At 45.0% G+C, this 22,851-nt stretch overlaps 1 protein-coding gene across 1 annotated transcript in view; it reads right to left on the bottom strand.

The window, feature by feature from the left end:
• col7a1 (collagen, type VII, alpha 1) overlaps positions 1–22,851 on the bottom strand; it is a 224,309-nt gene that overhangs the window by 59,451 nt on the left and 142,007 nt on the right. The window contains 3 exon segments of the mRNA XM_034166636.1: positions 8,649–8,717; positions 8,805–8,885; positions 22,671–22,706. Coding sequence (XP_034022527.1) covers positions 8,649–8,717; positions 8,805–8,885; positions 22,671–22,706 — 186 coding nt within the window.

Below are 22,851 nucleotides of genomic sequence, written 5' to 3'. Positions count from 1 at the left end.
GCCTCATCAGGCATCACAGTACACGTGCAACAAATGGAGCAGAGATTGTCCCTCATGCATTGGACTGATAAGTCATTCACGCAGGTGCAGATAAAAACAAAAGACAAAAATTTCCTGTATATTTGTATTGTCAACTGTGTTGGTACCATGGCCGAAGCAGAGGGTCACCCCTTTGAGTCTGGTCTGTTTGAGGTTTCTTCCTCAAATCATCAGGGGGCGTTTTTCCTTACCACTGTCGCCTGTGTGCTTGCTCTGGGGGTTGGTAAGGTTAGACCTAATTTGTGTAAAGCGCCTTGAGGCAACTTTGTTGTGATTTGGTGCTATATAATGAAATAAATTATAATAAATAAATAAAAATAAACAAACTGGGTGCTACACCATTGTCTCCCGCAGATGGACTAACGCCTGGAGGATATATATATATATATATATTATCATATACCTATAAATGATACGCCAATATGACTGGATAAAACACTAAAGAATAAATAGCAATACACCCTTGTGATATTTTTTGCGGCCCGGTAATATTTTTCCACTGTGACGCGCGTGTGTCTGTGTGCACATTGACAGGCTACCCCAGGTGATCCAGACCGTCATATCATAACATGCAGAGGGCAATCTGAATGTCTCATCACCCATGTGAGCTCTGTTCCACGTGACACGGTGTCTGTCTTGCGGTGTGCCGTCGACAAGTGCCCATTCAACCCACTCTTGGCCAGAGTTGCCTGGAGTCCAGATGCCACCCACAAACATCCAACACCAGTTGCAGGGCACTTAGAAAATGTGGGGCCATTCACGCATCCAGCACGAAGGTAGAGGGGGAGGTGATGGTCTAGTGGTTAGGGCATTGGGCTTGAGACCACAAAATCCAGCCTGACTGGAAAATCACTAAGGGCCCGTGGGCAAGGTCTTTAATCCCCTATTGCTACCGGTGTGTAGTGAGCACCTTATATGGCAACGCCCTCACATTATTTGTAAAGTGCTTTGAGCATCTGATGCTGATGGAAAAGCGCTACATAAATGCAGTCCATTTACCATTTTACCACAAAGAGCAGGCAGACCACTTTCGAGCTGAATCTGCAGATGGCTCCACATTTTCTAAGTGCCCCACGAGTGTGCCATTACTGAGCAACACAAATGGTGTGTGAGTTTGCTGTTCCCCCCTAGCAACACAAATGGCATGTGAGTGTGCATGTGCACCACAGCCTGGAGACGTGAGCCCATTTATGTGGGTGCATTGCTGGACTGTACCAGTGGGCAAGTCACTTGTCAATGATGTGATGTCCGTATTGACATGAACACAAATGCACACACCCACTAAAGTTATGCGTTTGTCAGGGGACCGTGGCTGACATGTGATCATGGGTTGGATGTCATTTGAAATCAAGCAGGGAGGGAGCTGATCATAGCTCACAACCAGTGAATGCGTTCCTCGGCTGTCTGCGCCACTCCAGGTGACCACCGTATCATCGCTACACACAGCTGGTGAACACATATCGTGCCATGCAGAATATCACCTCACAACATGCCACCGCGATGTGTGTGTATCAGCGAGCTCTCCTCACATGGTAATAAATAAAAACACATATTGCCTTTGCAGTGCGGTCACCAGCACCTCAGTGCGCACTGGACACCATCAGCCAGGCTGCCCCATGAGTATATATCCGTCTGATCATGTGAACGGCTGGTGAGCCAAGTGTCACATCCACCATGTGAGTGATAGTCCACATGATTCAAATTCAAAATTATAATTTATTCATTTATATAGCACCAAATCACAATAAGGTCACAGAGCAAGACACGCAGCCGGGGTGATGGAGCAGACCCACTCAATCCGAAATTCCTCACTTTTGGATATATACACAAACACCCAGGTTGAACAACGGAGCTTAGTTCTGCAAATCTGTCTGAGGTGATAATAATAAAAAAAAAACAAAAAAAAAACATGATGTTACTGCACTGCTGAAGGTTTAATGCTTGGCTAATGTTAGCTTAGCCTTTTAGCAGCAGAATCACAGTTGAGCTGAGTGAACGTTTTAATTTGTAAATGGTTGTCTGTTTTTATTTTTATCAAATAAAGCTACAGCTTTTTTGTTACTTCTGAGACCACAAAAAACTCAACTTTAACTTTTTTCCTTTTGTTAACTGTTAGTGTTTCTTTATATTTTAAGAATTATTTTTTTTTATTTGTTCCACAATCAGGAACATTTGCTGTGCAGACAACCTAAATACAGATGCCAAAAACGTCCAGTGATGAGCTGAACACCAAAACCTGAAGTCCAATTAGAAGACAATATCTCTGTTCTTCAAAATTGGAGAAAAGTGTCTTCAAAAACTCCACCAGAGGTTGAAGCTGCAGAGAAGACTTTCATCTGGTTAAATGTCCTGAGAGTCCAGCAAACCAATACCTGCTTCTACACTTCTAAATGAAACAAAGTCTCTTTAAACAGCAACTATTTTATTATTTTTAAAAAGCTGTTTCATTTCATACTTTAGTATTAAATGAATGGATCATTAAACATATCCATGAAGTCAAAGTTCGGTCAAAAGACATTTGCACAAGTAGAAGCCCTGCCCCTATTGTGCACAGTTTTAAAACATTCACAATCATGAGTCAAATTCATATTTTTGAAATTACTTTGTCCTGAGCACAACATTAAAGGCAATCACATACTCTGACGTAATTACAAGTTGAAATTACTCAATTAAAAAAATCATTTCATCGTGAGGTTTATGTCACATTAAGGGCCCCTTCACACATAGTGCGAAGTTTGGTTGACGTCTGGTCGATTACGGCGAAACAGCACAAAACAGTTCAAAATTAGCACACCACAAAACAACGTGCCAATGGGCAGGCTTGCATGAATCCGGTGCGAGAGTTTGTGCATGCGCTGGTGTCTTTTGAGCAGTAACAGTGCAAGGTACAGCACATGGCACTGTTTATGTGGAAGAAATAAAAAATAAAATTCAGCTGGTACCTGTGGAACCACATTGCACCGCTTATGTGGAATAAATAAAAAAATATAAACCAGCCAGTACCTGTGGGACCACATTGTGCTGCTTACGTGGAATAATTTTTTAAAAAAGAGAAAGAAACACACCACCCACTGGACAGGAACTCACGCCTTTCAAAAGCTCTGATTGCCAGTCAGCGACTTTACCCCTGAACTACAGAGCTGTTTTTTGAAAGCTGCGGGAATCTGCCTCATATCAAGAAGGACATGGAAGTATTATAAAAAAAATTAAAATCACACATCATATAAAAACACTGCATTTATCAAGCGAGCAATGCAAATATGATCCTTTCTGTTCCTCTGTAAATGACCCATGGTCACAGACATACAGTCATGAAATGACATGAATGAGAAGCAGTTCACTCATCTCATTCATGTCCACATCTGCTGGTACATCTCCAACTGGCCGTGCATGCGTGTCTTGTGGACAATGTGCCGCAGGACACTGCGTCATGTGGAACAGAGCTCATCTGGGCGACGTGCCTTGAGATCGCCTGCTGCGTGTTCTGATCTGATGGTTAGTTTCAACCTGGGAGCAGCCTGTCCATGTGCGCGCCATGCGCGCACATGCTCGCTCGCTTGCTGCAGCAGCACGTCGCCACAGCGATACATGTTTTTATGTATATCCACTTGATAACAGCAAACAGACACACGTGAGTCACAGTGGGCAGTTGTTTGTCCATGTCCATCCAAACAGAGTAAATGGTGTCCAGCTGGGACATCCAGATCCACAGATTTCAACAGACACTTCAGTGGGAGGACATTACCTCCTGTCATCTCAGCGCACACACCAAAGCCACACTCGTGTGGGACTTAGATAAATTTCTCTGTGAGTAAGTGATTGTCTGCAGTCTGTTATCGTGCCAAGAGTGCGACTGGCCACATTTTCTAAGTGCCATGTGAGCAGTGTTAGATGTGTGCGTGTCACCTGGAATTTGGGTGGTACCTGCCACGAGAGGGTGCGATGGGTTCACACAGCGCACACTTTTTCTTTCAGGCGTTTGTGTGCACAAATAGTTGTAGCAACAGGTGTACGAGTCATTGGAGGCAGGGACAACATTACACGGTTTGCACACGATCCCTGCGTCATGTGCACTAAGTGTGCACTTTGCCCAAACTATGCACTATGTGTGAAGGTGCCCTAAGAAATCCTACTTTACAATCACACTCCAGTCATTGTTAAATCATCTCCTGCTGCACTGATAATAAACATTTGTATTTCTTTACAGTGTCTCTTTTTCTGGTTGAAATTCAGACATGAATATCTACCAGACTTAAAAATGTACACATTAATTTCCATGCTATTTTTATTTGTCTAAAAATAAATGTCCAAGGTTCCTTATAATGTTAATCAAGAAAGCATCTCATGTGAAACAACAGGTAAGTTATGGTTTAAATTTACAGATGAGGAAAGGTTTCTTAAGAATCTTTTATTTTTAATATTTTAATTACAAGTGTTCTAATGTAAGAAACTTTTTTTTACAGTAATCAGAAATTCATTTTGAGGTAAAAAAAAAAGAAAAGATTTGCAAGGATTTCCTTCAGAAAACTGCTGTGTATAAATTAGCAGTTCTGTGACACGTCTTCCATGTTTTGGCCTGATGCCTCATTTCTATTGGGCAGGGCAAAGCTGCGTCACAGCGCACGGCCGCAAAAGTTAGACTGGGTTGAACTTAGACTGCAGCAGCTTGACAACAAGTGGCAATGCGCACTCCTGGGGAGGTGATAGTCTAGTGGTTAAAGCATTGGGCTTGAGACCAGAGGATACTTGGTTCAAATCCTTTCCTGACAGGAGAATCATTAAGGGCCCTTGGGCAAGGTCCTTAATCCCTGAGTTGCTCTCGGTGTGTAGTGGGCGCCTTGCAAGTGCAGCACCCTGACATTGGGGAGAATGTGAGGCACTGATGTGTAAAGGGATCTGATGCAGATGGAAAAGTGCTATATAAATGCAGTCCATTTTCCATTTAGCATTGCATTAGCTCTGTTTTTGACACAATGCTTGGCGACGCATCAAAAATGCGAAGCATCTCATTGAAAATAATGGTTTTTAGAGCTATCCACGAAGCGTGTAACTCCCTCAATGCTTGCAGTGTGAAAGGCCCTTAAGTCCTGGTGCTTCCAGTCTTACTGCATGGTTGTAAAACTTCGACGTGAACCAGCAACCTAAGATGATGATTGGATGTCTTTGGTTATAGGCCTCTTTGGATGATTAATGATGAAATGACATTGTGTCAAATGAACAGTTACAGTGGACATTGTGATATGGATGATCTATTGTGGAGCCCCTGAGTAGGAGCAGCTGAACAGAGATGAAGTAGTAAATCAAATCTGGTAACAACAAAGCTTTGTTTTGGATGTGACACTGCAGGCTCACACTTGGGGAAATCCATCAGAGTAGTGAACACTTTAACTGTGGGGTAAATTACAAAAGGCACATGTGAGTGTGTGAGACTGGACAAGACTTCCTAATTAACAATTTAGATGATATAAGCTGCAAATGATCGATACTGACCAATAGTCATTGTCACTCTTAGTATTCAGAATTAAAAAAAAAAGATCTGTCACCAACAGGGACGACATCAGTATGGCTATGCACTTTCTTCAGACCTGTCATTTTCTTTCTTACTGAGGCTGATATTAGCTCAAAATCAGATACTAATTGCCCAAACCTGCAGGTGTTTTTTTTTCCAAGTCAAGCTAATCTCTACTAACAGAATCATTGAAACACAGATATCTTTTAGCCAATTATCAGTCTGTCAGTGCAAAGGTGGTTTTCATTTCATGCCACAGAAGCATGGATCAATTTCATCTGCATTGCTAATTCCTGCAGAGGTTAATGGTGCATAATTATAACTTAGATCATCAGACTGAATAGACAGAATGGGTATGTACCACCTGTGGTTGACTTCACCACACAAAATCTTGTTTGCCTTCAGCTGTTGTCACACATTCACTGTGAATTTTCAGAATCTATAGCGTGTCCTCTAATAGGACACGCTATAGATTAGCAGTATTAAGGTCGTGCTGCTCAACCAGGTATTTCATTCATATCCCATCCATTATCAGAGCTTTACAGATTGTAGTGCATAAAATAATCTGGGATGGTTTCTGCCTGTCACACTGACAGACTGAGTTCAACACATAATGAATTTAACTTAAATTCATGCACGTTATTGTTATTTTCTCCACTCTTTGTGATTTACATATTAAACTACAATGCTCTACAAAACTGTATATATCAAACAACAACACATTAACATAATGTCAGTATAAAAGAATGTGTGAAAACTCTGTTTACTGGGTCAGCCTGAGCCTTCGCTCAAAGAATGTACTCAGTAATTGTTGTATAAGAGAATCTCCACCAGGGTTCTAGTACTGCAAATTTCTGCCCGACTCTCGGATTTTCCCAAAAATGAAATGAAATGTTGCTCAAAAATGTACCAATTAGATTGTATTTGAAGCTTATAAAGTAGTACTTTTGTTTTATTTTGCAATTTCAACCAAATTATTAAAGAAATAAGAAATAAACTTCTCTTTTTTTCGTATCTAAGTGCAAACAGCAGAGATCAGCGGTCAGCTGTCTTCAGTACACTGTGAAGTCACAGAATGCTAAAAGCAGATCAGAGCTTATAGAGACGTAAAAATAAACCAAAGTTGCTTCTGTGTCGGCAGAAGCTGATATACTCAGAGGTTTACGATTTATTTTACAGTTTAAAGGCTCCCTGTTTCCAAAAAGCTTTGAGATGGTGAGAGTGAGGGGGAGTGGGGGAGGAGCCTCAGCAACTGAGAAAGTGAAAAATTGACAATCAAATCAGTCCAGGTTGAGCTGTTCTTCAAACAAGACAATTAGAGGTTATATTGTTAAAAAAAAAAGTAATGCTATCCCACTCAAACATGTTTTCATGACAGAAAAACCCTGCCTGCTTCACAGGATTAAAAGGTACAGTGTGTCATTTATGAAGAAGAGAGCAAATGCTATATGCCCATCAAATATTAACATTAACATTAATATTAACCTTTTCAACATTATTTATTTTATTAACTTAGACTTTGACAGAAACATTAAAAAAGAACTTTGGTATTACAAATATTACAACATAAATGCCAGTTTTTGTCTATTATTCTTTCTTTCAATGCATCTAAAACCACTCAAAATGAGTTAAAATAGGGCTTACCAATAACATTTTAGAGACATAAAACACTATAGCTTCAGGGGGCTTTGCCCCTTTGACCCCCCCCCCCATGGGTCACAATCATACCTGGCAGAACCCTGATCTCTGAGACAGCTTGCAATCCTTTGAAGTAACGTTCATCATCAGAATTTAAATCCCATCTCAAAGCACTCAGCAAATGTCACAAACTGTGTGTTCTTGCACATGGGCACTGAAGTTTGATGTCCTCATCTAAATGAAATTACCATCAGAGGTTATGAAAAACAGCTGGTACTTGCAGCATGATTTAGGAGCAACTATTTGAAAGGCAACTGGATGAAATTCAATCTTTTCTTACTCCCAAAAGTTCACAGAAAAAACAAAACAAAACAAATAAACTGTCATTGTGTTATCAAGTCCATAGTTTGCACATTAGCAGAGGTTAAAAAAAGTGTGATCATGCAGAAATGGCAGCGTTCCCACAGTGATATGGTGCAGCTCTGGATTAACCACTATGTGATTGTGTTTGAAGGTTAATTCAATGACCATTTAGCAGCCAGGAGTGCAGCTTTGGTTTGCTTTACTGAATTTACTGATGTGTGTGTGTGTGTGTGTGTGTGTGTGTGTGTGTGTGTGTGTGTGTGTGTGTGTGTGTGTGTGTGTGTGTGTGTGTGTGTGTGTGTGTGTGTGTGTGTGTGTGTGTGTGAGAGAGAGAGAGTTCCAGATAAGAAACTTTCTACACCTTGACAAATGTCTGTTAGAAAAATGTTCAGAAAGATACGCCTGTTTATGTTGCTTTTAAACAATCAGATTGGCTGTTTTGCCAGGCATACAATGCAACTTCTGTTGTTCCTCCTCCCAATTTTATTTCAGTGTTGGACCCACATTATTCTATTTTTGCTGATGATACTGCAACAGATCTTATCGAGAACATCAGAATCACAGCATGTGATTGTGTACTTTTTTTTCCAGCCTCTTTCTCCCCCTAAGACCAGACTGCACAACATGGACTGGTGCTTTACGCACATGATGGAACAACTCCAGATTCTGTTTGCTTCTGGTCACTGATATAGTAAAAAAAATTAAAAATTAAAACATTTACAATTTCTGTAGTCGCTTCCTTAAACCTTTCATAAGAAAATCTCTGAATTTTGGGCTTTTTAATTGTCAAAAAAGTCCTCACACAGTATGTTGATGCTGTTTGATAGCTATGCAAGTGATGACATGCTCAGATTATTCTACCTGTGTAGAACACTCTGATTGAGTGTTTAGATGGCTAAAAGTCTCCTGTCTGATGGATTATAAAAACACCCTGGTTGATTAGAGCCATGTATTTCCTTGTAATCAGTATTCATATGAGACATTTTCATTCAGATTCTCTATTGTTCTGATTAAAAACACATTAATAAGGTCACTATAAACTCAGCTGGTAAATGTCCTGCAAACTAGATGCTGTCAAGTAGAAACAGTATGCTCTCACCTTCCCTGGAGGACCACTGTCTCCCTGTTCCCCCTTTAAGCCAGGCTGGCCAGGAGGTCCAGTAATGCCCTACAGAACCAATTACAAACAAATCAGACTCCAGGTGTAAACGTCAGCCACATGCAAACACAAACAAATACAAACAGACAAACAAACCTGCTTTCCCGGTAAACCAGGAATTCCTTCTTTACCGGGCACCCCGTCTCTTCCGGGGACTCCTGGTTTGCCTGCTTCACCCTGAGAAGTGACTCACATTTAAAATCTATTTCTGATGTAACCACAATTTATCCAGTCAAACTGAAAGTTGAGATTAATCAATCAATCAATCAATTTTTTTTTATATAGCGCCAAATCACAACAAACAGTTGCCCCAAGGCGCTTTATATTGTAAGGCAAGGCCATACAATAATTATGTAAAACCCCAACGGTCAAAACAACCCCCTGTGAGCAAGCACTTGGCTACAGTGGGAAGGAAAAACTCCCTTTTAACAGGAAGAAACCTCCAGCAGAACCAGGCTCAGGGAGGGGCAGTCTTCTGCTGGGACTGGTTGGGGCTGAGGGAGAGAACCAGGAAAAAGACATGCTGTGGAGGGGAGCAGAGATCGATCACTAATGATTAAATGCAGAGTGGTGCATACAGAGCAAAAAGAGAAAGAAACACTCAGTGCATCATGGGAACCCCCCAGCAGTCTACGTCTATAGCAGCATAACTAAGGGATGGTTCAGGGTCACCTGATCCAGCCCTAACTATAAGCTTTAGCAAAAAGGAAAGTTTTAAGCCTAATCTTAAAAATAGAGAGGGTGTCTGTCTCCCTGATCTGAATTGGGAGCTGGTTCCACAGGAGAGGAGCCTGAAAGCTGAAGGCTCTGCCTCCCATTCTACTCTTACAAACCCTAGGAACTACAAGTAAGCCTGCAGTCTGAGAGCGAAGCGCTCTATTGGGGTGATATGGTACTACGAGGTCCCTAAGATAAGATGGGACCTGATTATTCAAAACCTTATAAGTAAGAAGAAGAATTTTAAATTTTATTCTAGAATTAACAGGAAGCCAATGAATAGAGGCCAATATGGGTGAGATATGCTCTCTCCTTCTAGTCCCCATCAGTACTCTAGCTGCAGCATTTTGAATTAACTGAAGGCTTTTTAGGGAACTTTTAGGACAACCTGATAATAATGAATTACAATAGTCCTGCCTAGAGGAAATAAATGCATGAATTAGTTTTTCAGCATCACTCTGAGACAAGACCTTTCTGATTTTAGAGATATTGCGTAAATGCAAAAAAGCAGTCCTACATATTTGTTTAATATGCACTTTGAATGACATATCCTGATCAAAAATGACTCCAAGATTTCTCACAGTATCACTAGAGGTCAGGGTAATGCCATCCAGAGTAAGGATCTGGTTAGACACCATGTTTCTAAGATTTGTGGGGCCAAGTACAATAACTTCAGTTTTATCTGAGTTTAAAAGCAGGAAATTAGAGGTCATCCATGTCTTTATGTCTGTAAGACAATCCTGCAGTTTAGCTAATTGGTGTGTGTCCTCTGGCTTCATGGATAGATAAAGCTGGGTATCATCTGCGTAACAATGAAAATTTAAGCAATACCGTCTAATAATACTACCTAAGGGAAGCATGTATAAAGTGAATAAAATTGGTCCTAGCACAGAACCTTGTGGAACTCCATAATTAACTTTAGTCATTGAAGAAGATTCCCCATTTACATGAACAAATTGTAATCTATTAGACAAATATGATTCAAACCACTGCAGCGCAGTGCCTTTAATACCTATGGCATGCTCTAATCTCTGTAATAAAATTTGATGGTCAACAGTATCAAAAAGCAGCACTGAGGTCTAATAGAACAAGCACAGAGATGAGTCCACTGTCCGAGGCCATAAGAAGATCATTTGTAACCTTCACTAATGCTGTTTCTGTACTATGATGAATTCTAAAACCTGACTGAAACTCTTCAAATAGACGATTCCTCTGCAGATGATCAGTTAGCTGTGTTACAACTACCCTTTCAAGAATTTTTGAGAGAAAAGGAAGGTTGGAGATTGGCCTATAATTAGCTAAGAAAGCTGGGTCAAGTGATGGCTTTTTAAGTAATGGTTTAATTACTGCCACCTTAAAAGCCTGTGGTACATAGCCAACTAACAAAGATAGATTGATCATATTTAAGATCGAAGCATTAAATAATGGTAGGGCTTCCTTGAGCAGCCTGGTAGGAATGGGGTCTAATAAACATGTTGATGGTTTGGATGAAGTAACTAATGAAAATAACTCAGACAGAACAATCGGAGAGAAAGAATCTAACCAAATACCAGCATCACTGAAAGCAGCCAAAGATAACGATACGTCTTTGGGATGGTTATGAGTAATTTTTTCTCTAATAGTTAAAATTTTGTTAGCAAAGAAAGTCATGAAGTCATTACTAGTTAAAGTTAATGGAATATTCAGCTCAATAGAGCTCTGACTCTTTGTCAGCCTGGCTACAGTGCTGAAAAGAAACCTGGGGTTGTTCTTATTTTCTTCAATTAGTGATGAGTAGAAAGATGTCCTAGCTTTACGGAGGGCTTTTTTATAGAGCAACAGACTCTTTTTCCAGGCTAAGTGAAGATCTTCTAAATTAGTGAGACGCCATTTCCTCTCCAACTTACGGGTTATCTGCTTTAAGCTACGAGTTTGTGAGTTATACCACGGAGTCAGGCACTTCTGATTTAAAGCTCTCTTTTTCAGAGGAGCTACAGCATCCAAAGTTGTCTTCAATGAGGATGTAAAACTATTGACGAGATACTCCATCTCACTTACAGAGTTTAGGTAGCTACTCTGCACTGTGTTGGTATATGGCATTAGAGAACATAAAGAAGGAATCATATCCTTAAACCTAGTTACAGTGCTTTCTGAAAGACTTCTAGTGTAATGAAACTTATTCCTCACTGCTGGGTGGGGAATAAGTAATTGAAAATTGAAAACCCTTTTTGAAAAATTAGCTGTCCAACGTCCAACTCATCAACATCACTACAAACACGTTGACAGCTTATAATGCATTAGTGTAAGCACAACAGCACAGCGCAAAGCTACATAAAAAATGTGATTGTATTATTTTTGATATTTTTCATTTTGCTGGGATATTCAGTATACACCTTTTTATGCATTTTAAAGATAACATATGCAAGACTGATTAACAGATTCACAAAGTGTAGCATGCATGGACATACTTTTAACTATTACATTCTTGTAACTCACTGAATGCTGTAAAACCTTTGCTGCACACCGATTAGTGACTCCAGCTCAAAACTGGTCAAACACATCCTCAGGGTCAATTCAATTCAGTTCAATTTAATCATATAGCATGATATCACAACATACAGCGAGTGAAATAAGTATTGAATACGTCACCATTTTTCTCAGAAAATATATTGTCCCCCACCACAAAATAACGGGGACCATTGAAATAGACTTCATCCATGTATCCGTGCATCCGTGTGTCTGTGTGTGTCTATCCGTCTGTGCGTGTCACATTTTGAGAGCCCTAGATTTCCCTGTTGTCCCTTTCTGAGACATTACACACCTACATCATATTGTAAATGGACACAAATGAGATGTCTATGCATATGACCTTGACCCAGATTTCCAAGGTCATCTAACGGTCGACAAAGACACCCACTAACTCACCCCAAAATATCACTTTTTCTCTTCAAATATCAATTCTAGAGCTTACGTTTTTATTGAACTCCTATAACAAATCCTTCATCCCAGCTCCCTTGAGCCAACTACATTTGACCTTGGACCTTAGGGTCGAGGTCATGCATGAAAAACTACTCATTCCTATATTATATGGCCTTTTCCCACTCATTTTCACTGCTCCCTACCATGAATTAGGGGGGACACTGAAATGGACTCCATGCATCCATGCATTTGTCACCATGATGGATCAGCATAATAGGTGGGGGACCTGGGTCGAGTATTAGCTTGTTTCTAATGGTACTATTGATGTGAAATTTTCACCAGATGTTGGTAACAACTCAAGTAATCCACACATAAAAAGAAATCAAAGAATAGATGTTCATAAATTAAGTTATGCGTAATAATGTAAAATGACACAGGGAAAAAGTATTGAACACCTAAAAAATGGGAGTTGCAAAAAAGTATGGAAAGCCAAGACAACCGCTGAAATGTATCAGTAATTAAAAAGCAATCCTGCCCTCCTTGTCAGTGCAAATTAAGATCAGCTGGTTCAGCCCCAACTGATGGCCTGTAAATAGGTGTGTCATTACCAAGACAAGGACCACTTTTGTAGATCTTCAGAAAGACCTGGAGTTAGCAGGTACAATGGTTTCAAAGAAAACAATAAGTAATGCACTTAACCGCAATGGCTCACCATCTAAAAACTGCTGAAGAAAAAGCATGTTGAAGCTCATTTAAGGCTTGCTGCACAATAGACAAGCCTGTGAAACACTGAAAGAACATAGTCTGGTCAGATGAGACCAAAACTGAACACTCTGGATGCCAAAATACACACCATGTTTGCAGGTCAAATGGCACTACACATCAGCCCAGAAACATCACACCAACAGCAAAGTTTTGAGGTGCGAACATCCTTATGTGGGGCTGTTTCTCAGCATACGGCATTGCCGCACTGGTAACTTTCATATAATAGAAGGAAGGATGAATGCAAAAATGTACCGGGACATTTTGATAAAAATCTGCTGCCATCTACCAGAATGATGATGATGAAACAAGGGTGGACATTTCAGCAAGACAATGCTCCCAAACACACAGCCAAGGAAACTCTCAATTGATTTCATAGAATGAAAATAAAGCTGCAAGAATGGCCCACCTGACTTGAATCCAATAGAAAATCTATGGAAAAAAACTAAAGATCAGAGTTCATAGAAGAGGTCCATGGAACCTTCAAGATTGGAAGACTGTTTGTGTGGAAGAATGGGCCAAAAATCACACCTGAGCAATGCATGCGACTAGCTTCTCCATACAGGAGGCATCTTGAAGCTGTCATAGCCAAAAAAAAAAAGAAGGGCTTTTAAATGAAGTATTAAATACACATAACTTAATTACTGTACTTTTTTGTTTCGGTTTCTTTGCAAGTATGCATTACTTGGTTTATTATTGACATCTGGTGAAAATTTCATGCCAGTAGCACCTTTGGAAATATAATTACTGAGAAAAATATTGATGTGTTGAATACTTATTTTATCTGTTGTGAGTCACACCCCAAGTTGCTTCACAAAAGTAAGGTTTAATTGTAAGGTCTGATTGTAGGAAGAAACCTCAAACAGACCAGACTCAGAGGGGTGACTATATGCTTTACCCACACTATGATGATACCCACACTAATGATATAACAAATGAAACAAAGTATAACAAAGTATTGTTAAACATACAAGACAGAGACAATGCAACTAGGCATCCAAATATTCATGAATCCATTTGTCATATTTATCAATTGTGTAAACAATCAAGCAGAAAAGCTTATGGACCCATGAAATGGAACATAATTGGGATCATCAGCAATTTGTCAGTTTTGCTCATTTGGGAAATATATATATATATATATATATATATATATATATGTTGTGTGGGCTGCTGAAGAGGAGGTACTGCTGGCCCACTACCACAAGATGGCGCCCTGCTTGGAGTGCGGGCTTCAAGCACCAGAGGGCGTCGGAGCCGCTGGGAGTGACAGCTGTCACTTATCAGCACCAGCTGTCACTCGTTCAACTCATCACCATATAAGCCGGACTGCAACTCCACCTCCTCGCCGAGAAATCAGCTACCGTTCCAGGTAATCTTTCTCTGCTGTGATTTTCTGAGTGTTTAAACATTGTTCTGTGTGCAGCCGTTTATCCTGTGGACTCAGTCTGTAACTGGATTGGCGGATAGTGTGACTTGCTGTTATGTGTCGACGCGGGTTGAGGAGCGGACCTGCGTCAGACAGAACCCAGCACTAAAAATAACCAGAAAGCGGTTCCAACAACAGAAACAATTTATTTTTCACCTGTGCATAATAATGTGTACAAAACTAAAAGAACGTCCTTCTGGTGGAGTGACTGTTGGCACGCTCTTAAGCGCCCAAAAGGATAGAAGCCCGGCGTTCCTGGACCCACAACCACCAGACAAACACCCCCCAGGTGGACACGACAAACTGACTCTCTGTGAAGCAAAGAAGAGGTGAGGTAAGTCAGCAGTTACAACAATATCTTTCAAAAGACACACGCTATCAGCAACACATTCAGGTCTGTATTTTTTAACTTTATGCAAATGAGCAGCTTCTCACAACAAGTGGAGGATCACTTATCCTGCACGCCACAGCAGTGAGAAGCAAACTGCACAATTCTCATCACAATTCCAGTATACTGCGTAACAAAACACCAAGTTACTATCAACAATTAGTCGAACACTTAATCACCTTTGATGTGTGCTGACAGCATGTGTCCTCACCCTTCCTTGCTTCACGGGCTCGATGTGTCAAACCCAGGCGCGGTCCTCAGCGTCTCACAAACGGACATCACAAGGTCGAGTTCCCGGCAGTTCTGCTTGAATCACACATGCCTTAAATGCAGAACGCCATCCAATTATCTGCTTCAGCTGAAAGTCTTTAAGGTTGCATGTGAGCACCAGTCACAGGTGCTACACATGATGTTGATAAGGGTGAGGACTCTTCAGCCAGCACCTTCTCCACAGACAAATCAGTTTCCATGCCACCTGAAGAGCAAAGAAAAGAAAAGAACACCAAAACATCCAGCCACACCCCCCAACACACAACACTTGCGACGTCTTCGCCTCTCACTCCATCCAGAGAAGCGACTGACAGGAGCTGCATGGGTGATTCTGTGTCTGGAGGTGGAGGTTCTCCCTCCCGGTGTTGGGAAAGTGTAGTGACACGGACCCACAACAGGGGGCGTAAATGAACGGACAATGGAAGGAGTCAAATTATAACACTTTACTGTTGTGAAATACACAACCAAACACAGCAGATTCAGAATGTGCAACAGTCAATCAATAAAGGTGTCGTGTGGGCAGGCTCGACGATAGGAGACGCCCATCTGGAAACGAACCGGAACCACACGATTTCCACCGCCACCGAACCCGAGGAATACTGGAGCCGCCAAGTCCCGGAGTCCCCAGGTGGCCACCTTCACGGCGTGTCGGATCTGGTACTGCTGGCAAAAAGCAAAAGACAGTCAAAGGGTGGGTGTGTGAACACCCAGTAACAATCCTGGAGGGAATTACACCTCCACCTCTCACTCAACACGTTGCAGCGGTCTCAGAAGAAAAAGAGCGCCGTCTTGCACAGCCTCCACAAAAACGACTGGTACCCCTGCAAACACTCACAATAACAGATTTACAAATCTCACAAAAAGGCTGAGAGTATTACCTCTGATAGAAGATGATATCTCGGCAGAGTGGTGGAGGTGTCTTCCTGCTTTTATACCAGATGTGGATGATTAGTGACAGCTGTCACGGATGATGGGTGACAGCTGTCACCACGGCTTGTTCCTGAGGCGGCAGCGCCCTCTCGTGCCTGAAGCCCGCACTTCAGGCAGGGCGCCCTCTGGTGGTGGGCCAGCAGTACCTCCTCTTCTGGCGGCCCACACAACAGGACCCCCCCCTCAACGGGCGCCTCCTGGCGCCCGACCAGGCTTGTCCGGGTGGCGACGATAGAAATCGGCCAGGAGGGCCGGGTCCAGGATGAAGCTCCTCTCCACCCAGGAGCGTTCTTCGGGTCCATATCCCTCCCAGTCCACCAAATACTGAAAGCCCCGGCCCATTCGACGGACGTCCAAGAGCCGGCGAACTGTCCAAGCCGGCTCCCCGTCGATAATACGGGCAGGAGGCGGCGTCGGACCGGTGCACAGAGGGGTGAGGTGTGATGCGGTTTAATCCTGGAGACATGAAAGACCAGATGGATCCGCAGTGAGGCTGGGAGTTGGAGCCTCACTGCGGTAGGACTGAGGACCTTGAGGATGGGGAAGGGTCCAATGAATCGGTCTTTTAATTTGGGGGACTCAACCTGGAGTGGAATGTCCTTGGTGGAAAGCCATACCTCCTGCCCGGGCTGGTATGCGGGGGCCGGGGACCGTCGACGGTCTGCATGGGCTTTAGCCCTCGTCCGGGCCCTCAACAAGGCCGAACGGGCGGTGCGCCACACCCGACGGCATCTCCGCAGGTGGGCCTGCACCGAGGGCACACCGACCTCTCCCTCCACCAAAGGAAACAAAGGGGGTTGGTACCCCAGACACACCTCGAACGGGGAGAGGCCGGTGGCAGAGGACACCTGGCTGTTATGAGCGTACTCGATCCAGGCCAGATGTTCACTCCAAGCCGTCGGGTGTGCGGAGGTCGTGCACCTGAGGGCCTGCTCCAACTCCTGGTTGGCCCGTTCGACCTGTCCGTTAGTTTGCGGGTGATACCCAGACGAGAGGCTTACAGTGGCCCCCAGTTCCCGGCATAAACTTCTCCACACCTGCGAGGAGAACTGGGGACAGTGATCCGAAACGATGTCTGTTGGTATCCCATGCAGCCGGACGACATGGTGGACCAGGAGATCCGCCGTCTCCTGGGCCGACGGGAGCTTCGGGAGGGCCACGAAGTGGGCCGCCTTGGAGAAACGGTCCACTATCGTGAGTATGGTGGTGTGTCCCCAGGATGGCGGGAGGCCCGTGACAAAATCCAGACCGATGTGGGACCAGGGGCGGTGAGGCACAGGAAGTGGCTGTAGAAGTCCCTGTGCCTTCTGGTGGTCCGCCTTGCCCCTGGCGCAGGTGGTGCAGGCCTGGATGTAAGCCCGGACATCAGTCTCCAGGGACGCCCACCAGAAGTGCTGCCGGACTACTGCCACGGTCCTACACACCCCTGGGTGGCAGGAGAGCTTGGACCCATGACAGAAGTCCAGCACGGCAGCTCTGGCTTCTGGTGGGACGTATAGTCTGTTCTTTGGTTCTGTTCCGGGATCCGGGCTCCGTGCCAGGGCCTCCCGGATGGTCTTCTCCACGTCCCAGGTCAGAGCAGCCACGATAGTGGACTCCGGGAGAATGGGTTCCGGTGGATCCGACAGCTCGGTCTTGACTTCCTGTTCATGCACCCGGGACAGGGCATCCGATCTTTGGTTTTTGGTCCCGGGGCGGTAGGTGATCCGGAAGTCAAAACGGCCGAAAAACAGTGACCAGCGGGCTTGCCTGGGGTTCAGTCGCTTGGCGGTCCTGATATACTCCAGGTTCCAGTGGTCAGTGAAAACCGTGAAAGGCACTGACGCTCCCTCCAGCAGGTGTCTCCACTCCTCAAGAGCCTCTTTCACCGCAAGGAGCTCTCGATTGCCCACATCATAGTTCCGCTCTGCTGGGGTCAACCTGCGGGAAAAATAGGCACACGGGTGAAGAACCTTATCGGTTTCTCCGCTCTGGGATAGCACGGCTCCTATCCCTGAGTCAGAGGCGTCCACTTCAACCACAAACTGGCGACCAGGATCGGGCTGCACCAAGACCGGTGCAGTCGAGAACCGGGTTTCAACTCCTTAAACGCGGCTTCGCACCGATCCGACCAGGTGAAGGGAACTTTTGGTGAGGTCAGGGCCGTCAGGGGGCTAACTACCTGACTATATCCCTTAATGAACCTCCTGTAGAAATTTGCGAAGCCGAGGAACTGTTGCAGCTTCCTACGGCTTGTAGGTTGGGGCCAGTCTCTCACCGCTGCGACCTTGGCCGGATCCGGGGCGACGGAGTTGGAGGAGATGATAAACCCCAGGAAGGACAAAGAAGTGTGGTGGAACTCACACTTCTCGCCCTTCACAAACAGCCGGTTCTCTAACAACCGCTGCAGGACCTGACGTGCATGCCGTACATGGGTCTCAGGGTCCGGAGAAAAGATGAGTATATCATCCAGATACACGAAGACGAATCGGTGCAGGAAGTCCCGCAAGACGTCATTTACCAAAGCTTGGAACGTCGCGGGGGCGTTAGTGAGGCCGAACGGCATGACCAGGTACTCAAAATGACCTAACGGGGTGTTGAATGCCGTCTTCCATTCATCTCCCTTCCGGATCCGAACTAGGTGGTATGCGTTCCTAAGATCCAGCTTTGTGAAGATTTTGGCTCCATGCAGGGGGGTGAACACTGAATCCAACAAAGGCAACGGGTATCGGTTGCGAACCGTGATCTCGTTCAGCCCCCGGTAATCAATGCATGGACGAAGACCGCCATCTTTTTTGCCCACAAAAAAGAAACCTGCTCCCATCGGAGAGGTGGAGTTATGGATCAGCCCGGCAGATAAAGAGTCCCGGATGTAGGTCTCCATTGATTCGCGCTCAGGTCGGGAGAGGTTGTACAGCCTGCTGGACGGGAACTCCACGCCTGGCAACAAATCGATGGCACAATCATATGGACGGTGCGGGGGAAGAGTGAGTGCCCGATCCTTGCTAAAAACGTCAGCAAGATCGTGGTACTCAACCGGCACCGCCGACAGATTGGGGGGGACTTGGACCTGCTCCTTAGCCTGGGAACCGGGAGGAACCGAGGATCCCAAACACATCCGATGGCAGGTTTCGCTCCACTGTACCACCACCCCGGACGGCCAATCAATCCGGGGATTGTGCTTCAACATCCATGGGAAGCCCAAAATCACATGGGAGGTAGAAGGGGTCACAAAAAACTCAATCTCCTCCCTATGATTCCCTGACACTACCAGAGTTACTGGTGGTGTCTTGTGTGTGATTAAAGGGAGTAGGGTGCCATCTAGTGCTCGCACCTGCAATGGTGCAGGTAGCGCCACCAGAGGGAGCCCTACCTCCCTGGCCCATCTGCTGTCTAGCAGATTCCCTTCTGACCCTGTGTCTACCAGTGCTGGGGCCTGAAGGGTTAAATCCCCACTAAGGATTGTAACCGGGAGTCATGTGGCAATATGTGTGTGTCCCACGTGAATTTTTTGGCCCACCCTAAGCCCGGTTTCTAGGGGCGGGCGTTGGTGTTTAACCGTTCGGGGCAGTCTCTCAATTGATGCTCAATTGAGCCACAAACAAAACACGCCCCGCGGGGAAGCCTCCTCTGTCTATTAGGTGGTCTAAATGTGGCCCTGCTCGTGTCCATAGTTTCGTCAGCAGGGGGAGCTGTCGCCCCACGGGACGTAGAGGTCAGGGAGCTTGGGAAGGGCGGACCTTGCTTGGACCCGGAAGGATGAGGGACGGCGCGCGCCCGGCCATGTCCTTCGTCTCGTTCCCGACGGCGTTCCTCCAACCGATTGTCTAACCGTATAACGAGATCAGTAAGCCCATCTAATTCCCGCGGTTCATCCTTTGCCACTAGGTGCTCCTTTAGGACCGACGACAGTCCGTTTACAAAGGCGGCGCGGAGCGCAGCTTTATTCCAGCCGGACCTCGCAGCCGAGATGCGGAAGTCGACTGCATAAGCAGCTGCGCTTCGGCGCCCCTGTCTCATCGACAGCAGCACGGTTGAAGCGGTCTCTCCCCTGTTAGGGTGATCAAACACAAACCCAGTGTATGTGTGAAACACAAACCCAGTGTATGTGTGAAGGAGCCGTGAATTTTGCTCCCAAAGCGCCGTAGCCCAAGCGCGTGCCTCTCCCCGAAGCAGAGTGATCACATAAGCTATTTTGCTTGCGTCTGACGCGTACATGACGGGACGTTGTGCGAAGACGAGCGAACACTGCATAAGAAAGTCTGCGCACATCTCCACACAACCTCCGTACGGCTCAGGAGGGCTTATGTAACCTTCAGGGGATGGTGGGAGGGGTTGTTGAACCACCACTGGGATATTTATGTCCAGCACAGGGTCGGCAGGAGGTGGAGCTGCAGCAGCGCCCTGAGCGCTTGCCGCCACTTGCGCGGAGAGAGCCTCCACGCTGCGGTTCAGGAGGATGTTTTGCTCGGCTATTTGATCCATTCGAGCCGTAAAGGCGGTGAGAATATGCTGTAGCTCACCAATCACGCCTCCTGCAGACGCCTGCGCTCCCTGCTCTCCCATTGGCTGTTCAACAGCCTGGTGACGCCCCTCGGGGTCCATGACGCTGGCCGAGATATCCTGTTGGGAAAGTGTAGTGACACGGACCCACAACAGGGGGCGTAAATGAACGGACAATGGAAGGAGTCAAATTATAACACTTTACTGTTGTGAAATACACAACCAAACACAGCAGATTCAGAATGTGCAACAGTCAATCAATAAAGGTGTCGTGTGGGCAGGCTCGACGATAGGAGACGCCCATCTGGAAACGAACCGGAACCACACGATTTCCACCGCCACCGAACCCGAGGAATACTGGAGCCGCCAAGTCCCGGAGTCCCCAGGTGGCCACCTTCACGGCGTGTCGGATCTGGTACTGCTGGCAAAAAGCAAAAGACAGACAAAGGGTGGGTGTGTGAACACCCAGTAACAATCCTGGAGGGAATTACACCTCCACCTCTCACTCAACACGTTGCAGCGGTCTCAGAAGAAAAAGAGCGCCGTCTTGCACAGCCTCCACAAAAACGACCGGTACTCCTGCAAACACTCACAATAACAGATTTACAAATCTCACAAAAAGGCTGAGAGTATTACCTCTGATAGAAGATAATATCTCGGCAGTGTGGTGGAGGTGTCTTCCTGCTTTTATACCAGATGTGGATGATTAGTGACAGCTGTCACGGATGGTGGGTGACAGCTGTCACCACGGCTTGTTCCTAAGGCGGCAGCGCCCTCTCGTGCCTGAAGCCCGCACTTCAGGCAGGGCGCCCTCTGGTGGTGGGCCAGCAGTACCTCCTCTTCTGGCGGCCCACACAACACCCGGAGGAACTAAGCTTTACACGATTGCTGGGTGTGTATTCACACACCCACCATTAACTGTTTCTGTTTTCTGCCAGCAGTACCGGGTCTGACTGCGGAAGACAGTGGCCACCTGGGGCGCAGGGCTTGGCGGCTCCAGTGTTCTTCAGATCCGTTGGTGGTGGAAGCTGTGTGGGATCCGGCTCTTCTCTCGCCAGACGTCTTCTATCTTCGAGCCTGCCCACACGTCACCTTGTGTATAATTGACAATCCACATTATTGTTATTGTCTGTATTTCGTTGTGCGATTCACAACATTAAATTGTTACTTTTGGCTTATCTATTGTCCGTTCATTAACGCCCCCTGTTGTGGGTCTGTGTCACGACACCTTCCCAACACACACACATATATATATATATATATATATATATATATATATATATATATATATATATATATATATATATATATATATATATATATATATATATAGTTCTCAAATACATTTGCAGTAAATACTATGAGTGTATTTATTTTCATGATTCTGTAAGAGGCAGCACAGTGGATTAGTGGTTAGCACTGTTGCCTCACAGTAAAAAGGTCATGGAATGCCTTTCTGTGTGGAGTTTACATGTTCTGGCCGTGTTTGTGTGGGTTTCCTCCAGGTGCTTCGGCTTCCTCCCACATCGAAAGACATGCAGGTTAGGTGGATTGGAAACATTAAATTATCTGTAGGTGTGCGTACAGGAGTGTGTTTGTCTGTCTACACGTGGCCTTGTGGCAGACTGGCGTCCTGTCCAGGGTGTGCAAAGCATCACACCCTAGGAGTGCTAGGATAGGCTCCAGCCTCCCCGTGACCCATAATTGGAGTAAGCAAGTATAGAAAATGGATGGATGGATTTCTGTAAGATAGTTTTGTGACCTGCTTCATTGTCGAGTGACTGGTTTGCACTGGTTTATATTGTTGGAGAGTAATTATTGCCCCATTCACTGACATGGATGGCTCCCCTTCATGGCACACTTGCTATAAATACACTGTATATGGTGTCATTACTGTCTATCTATCTCTGTGGTCTGTACTCATTTGGTACACATTTTTATCATCATTAAGTACTACACACTATTTAATTAACTACTCCCAACTCTCATTACACCTATTTTCAGAAAAGCCCCAGGCTGGAAACTGAAAACTTAGTGTTTCACAGTGCACCAACAGCAGCATCTCACATGAGAACTGCTTACTCACCACCTGTCCTGGCAGCCCTGGAGGACCCTGTGGACCCTAAAGTGAGAAAAGGTAAAAAAAAAATAAAAAAAAATGGTAGTGTGAAGGAAGCTAGTGTTGATACACACTGAAAGATTTCATAGGATTTCACGAGAAAATGTAAAGCAGTTGTTGAAGAGGAGCTGTGATTGGGGATGCAACC

This window comes from Thalassophryne amazonica, chromosome 3 (genome assembly GCF_902500255.1).
Source record: "Thalassophryne amazonica chromosome 3, fThaAma1.1, whole genome shotgun sequence".
In the NCBI taxonomy this organism is placed as follows: Eukaryota; Metazoa; Chordata; class Actinopteri; order Batrachoidiformes; family Batrachoididae; genus Thalassophryne; species Thalassophryne amazonica.
This window is presented reverse-complemented; position numbering and strand designations above follow the sequence as displayed.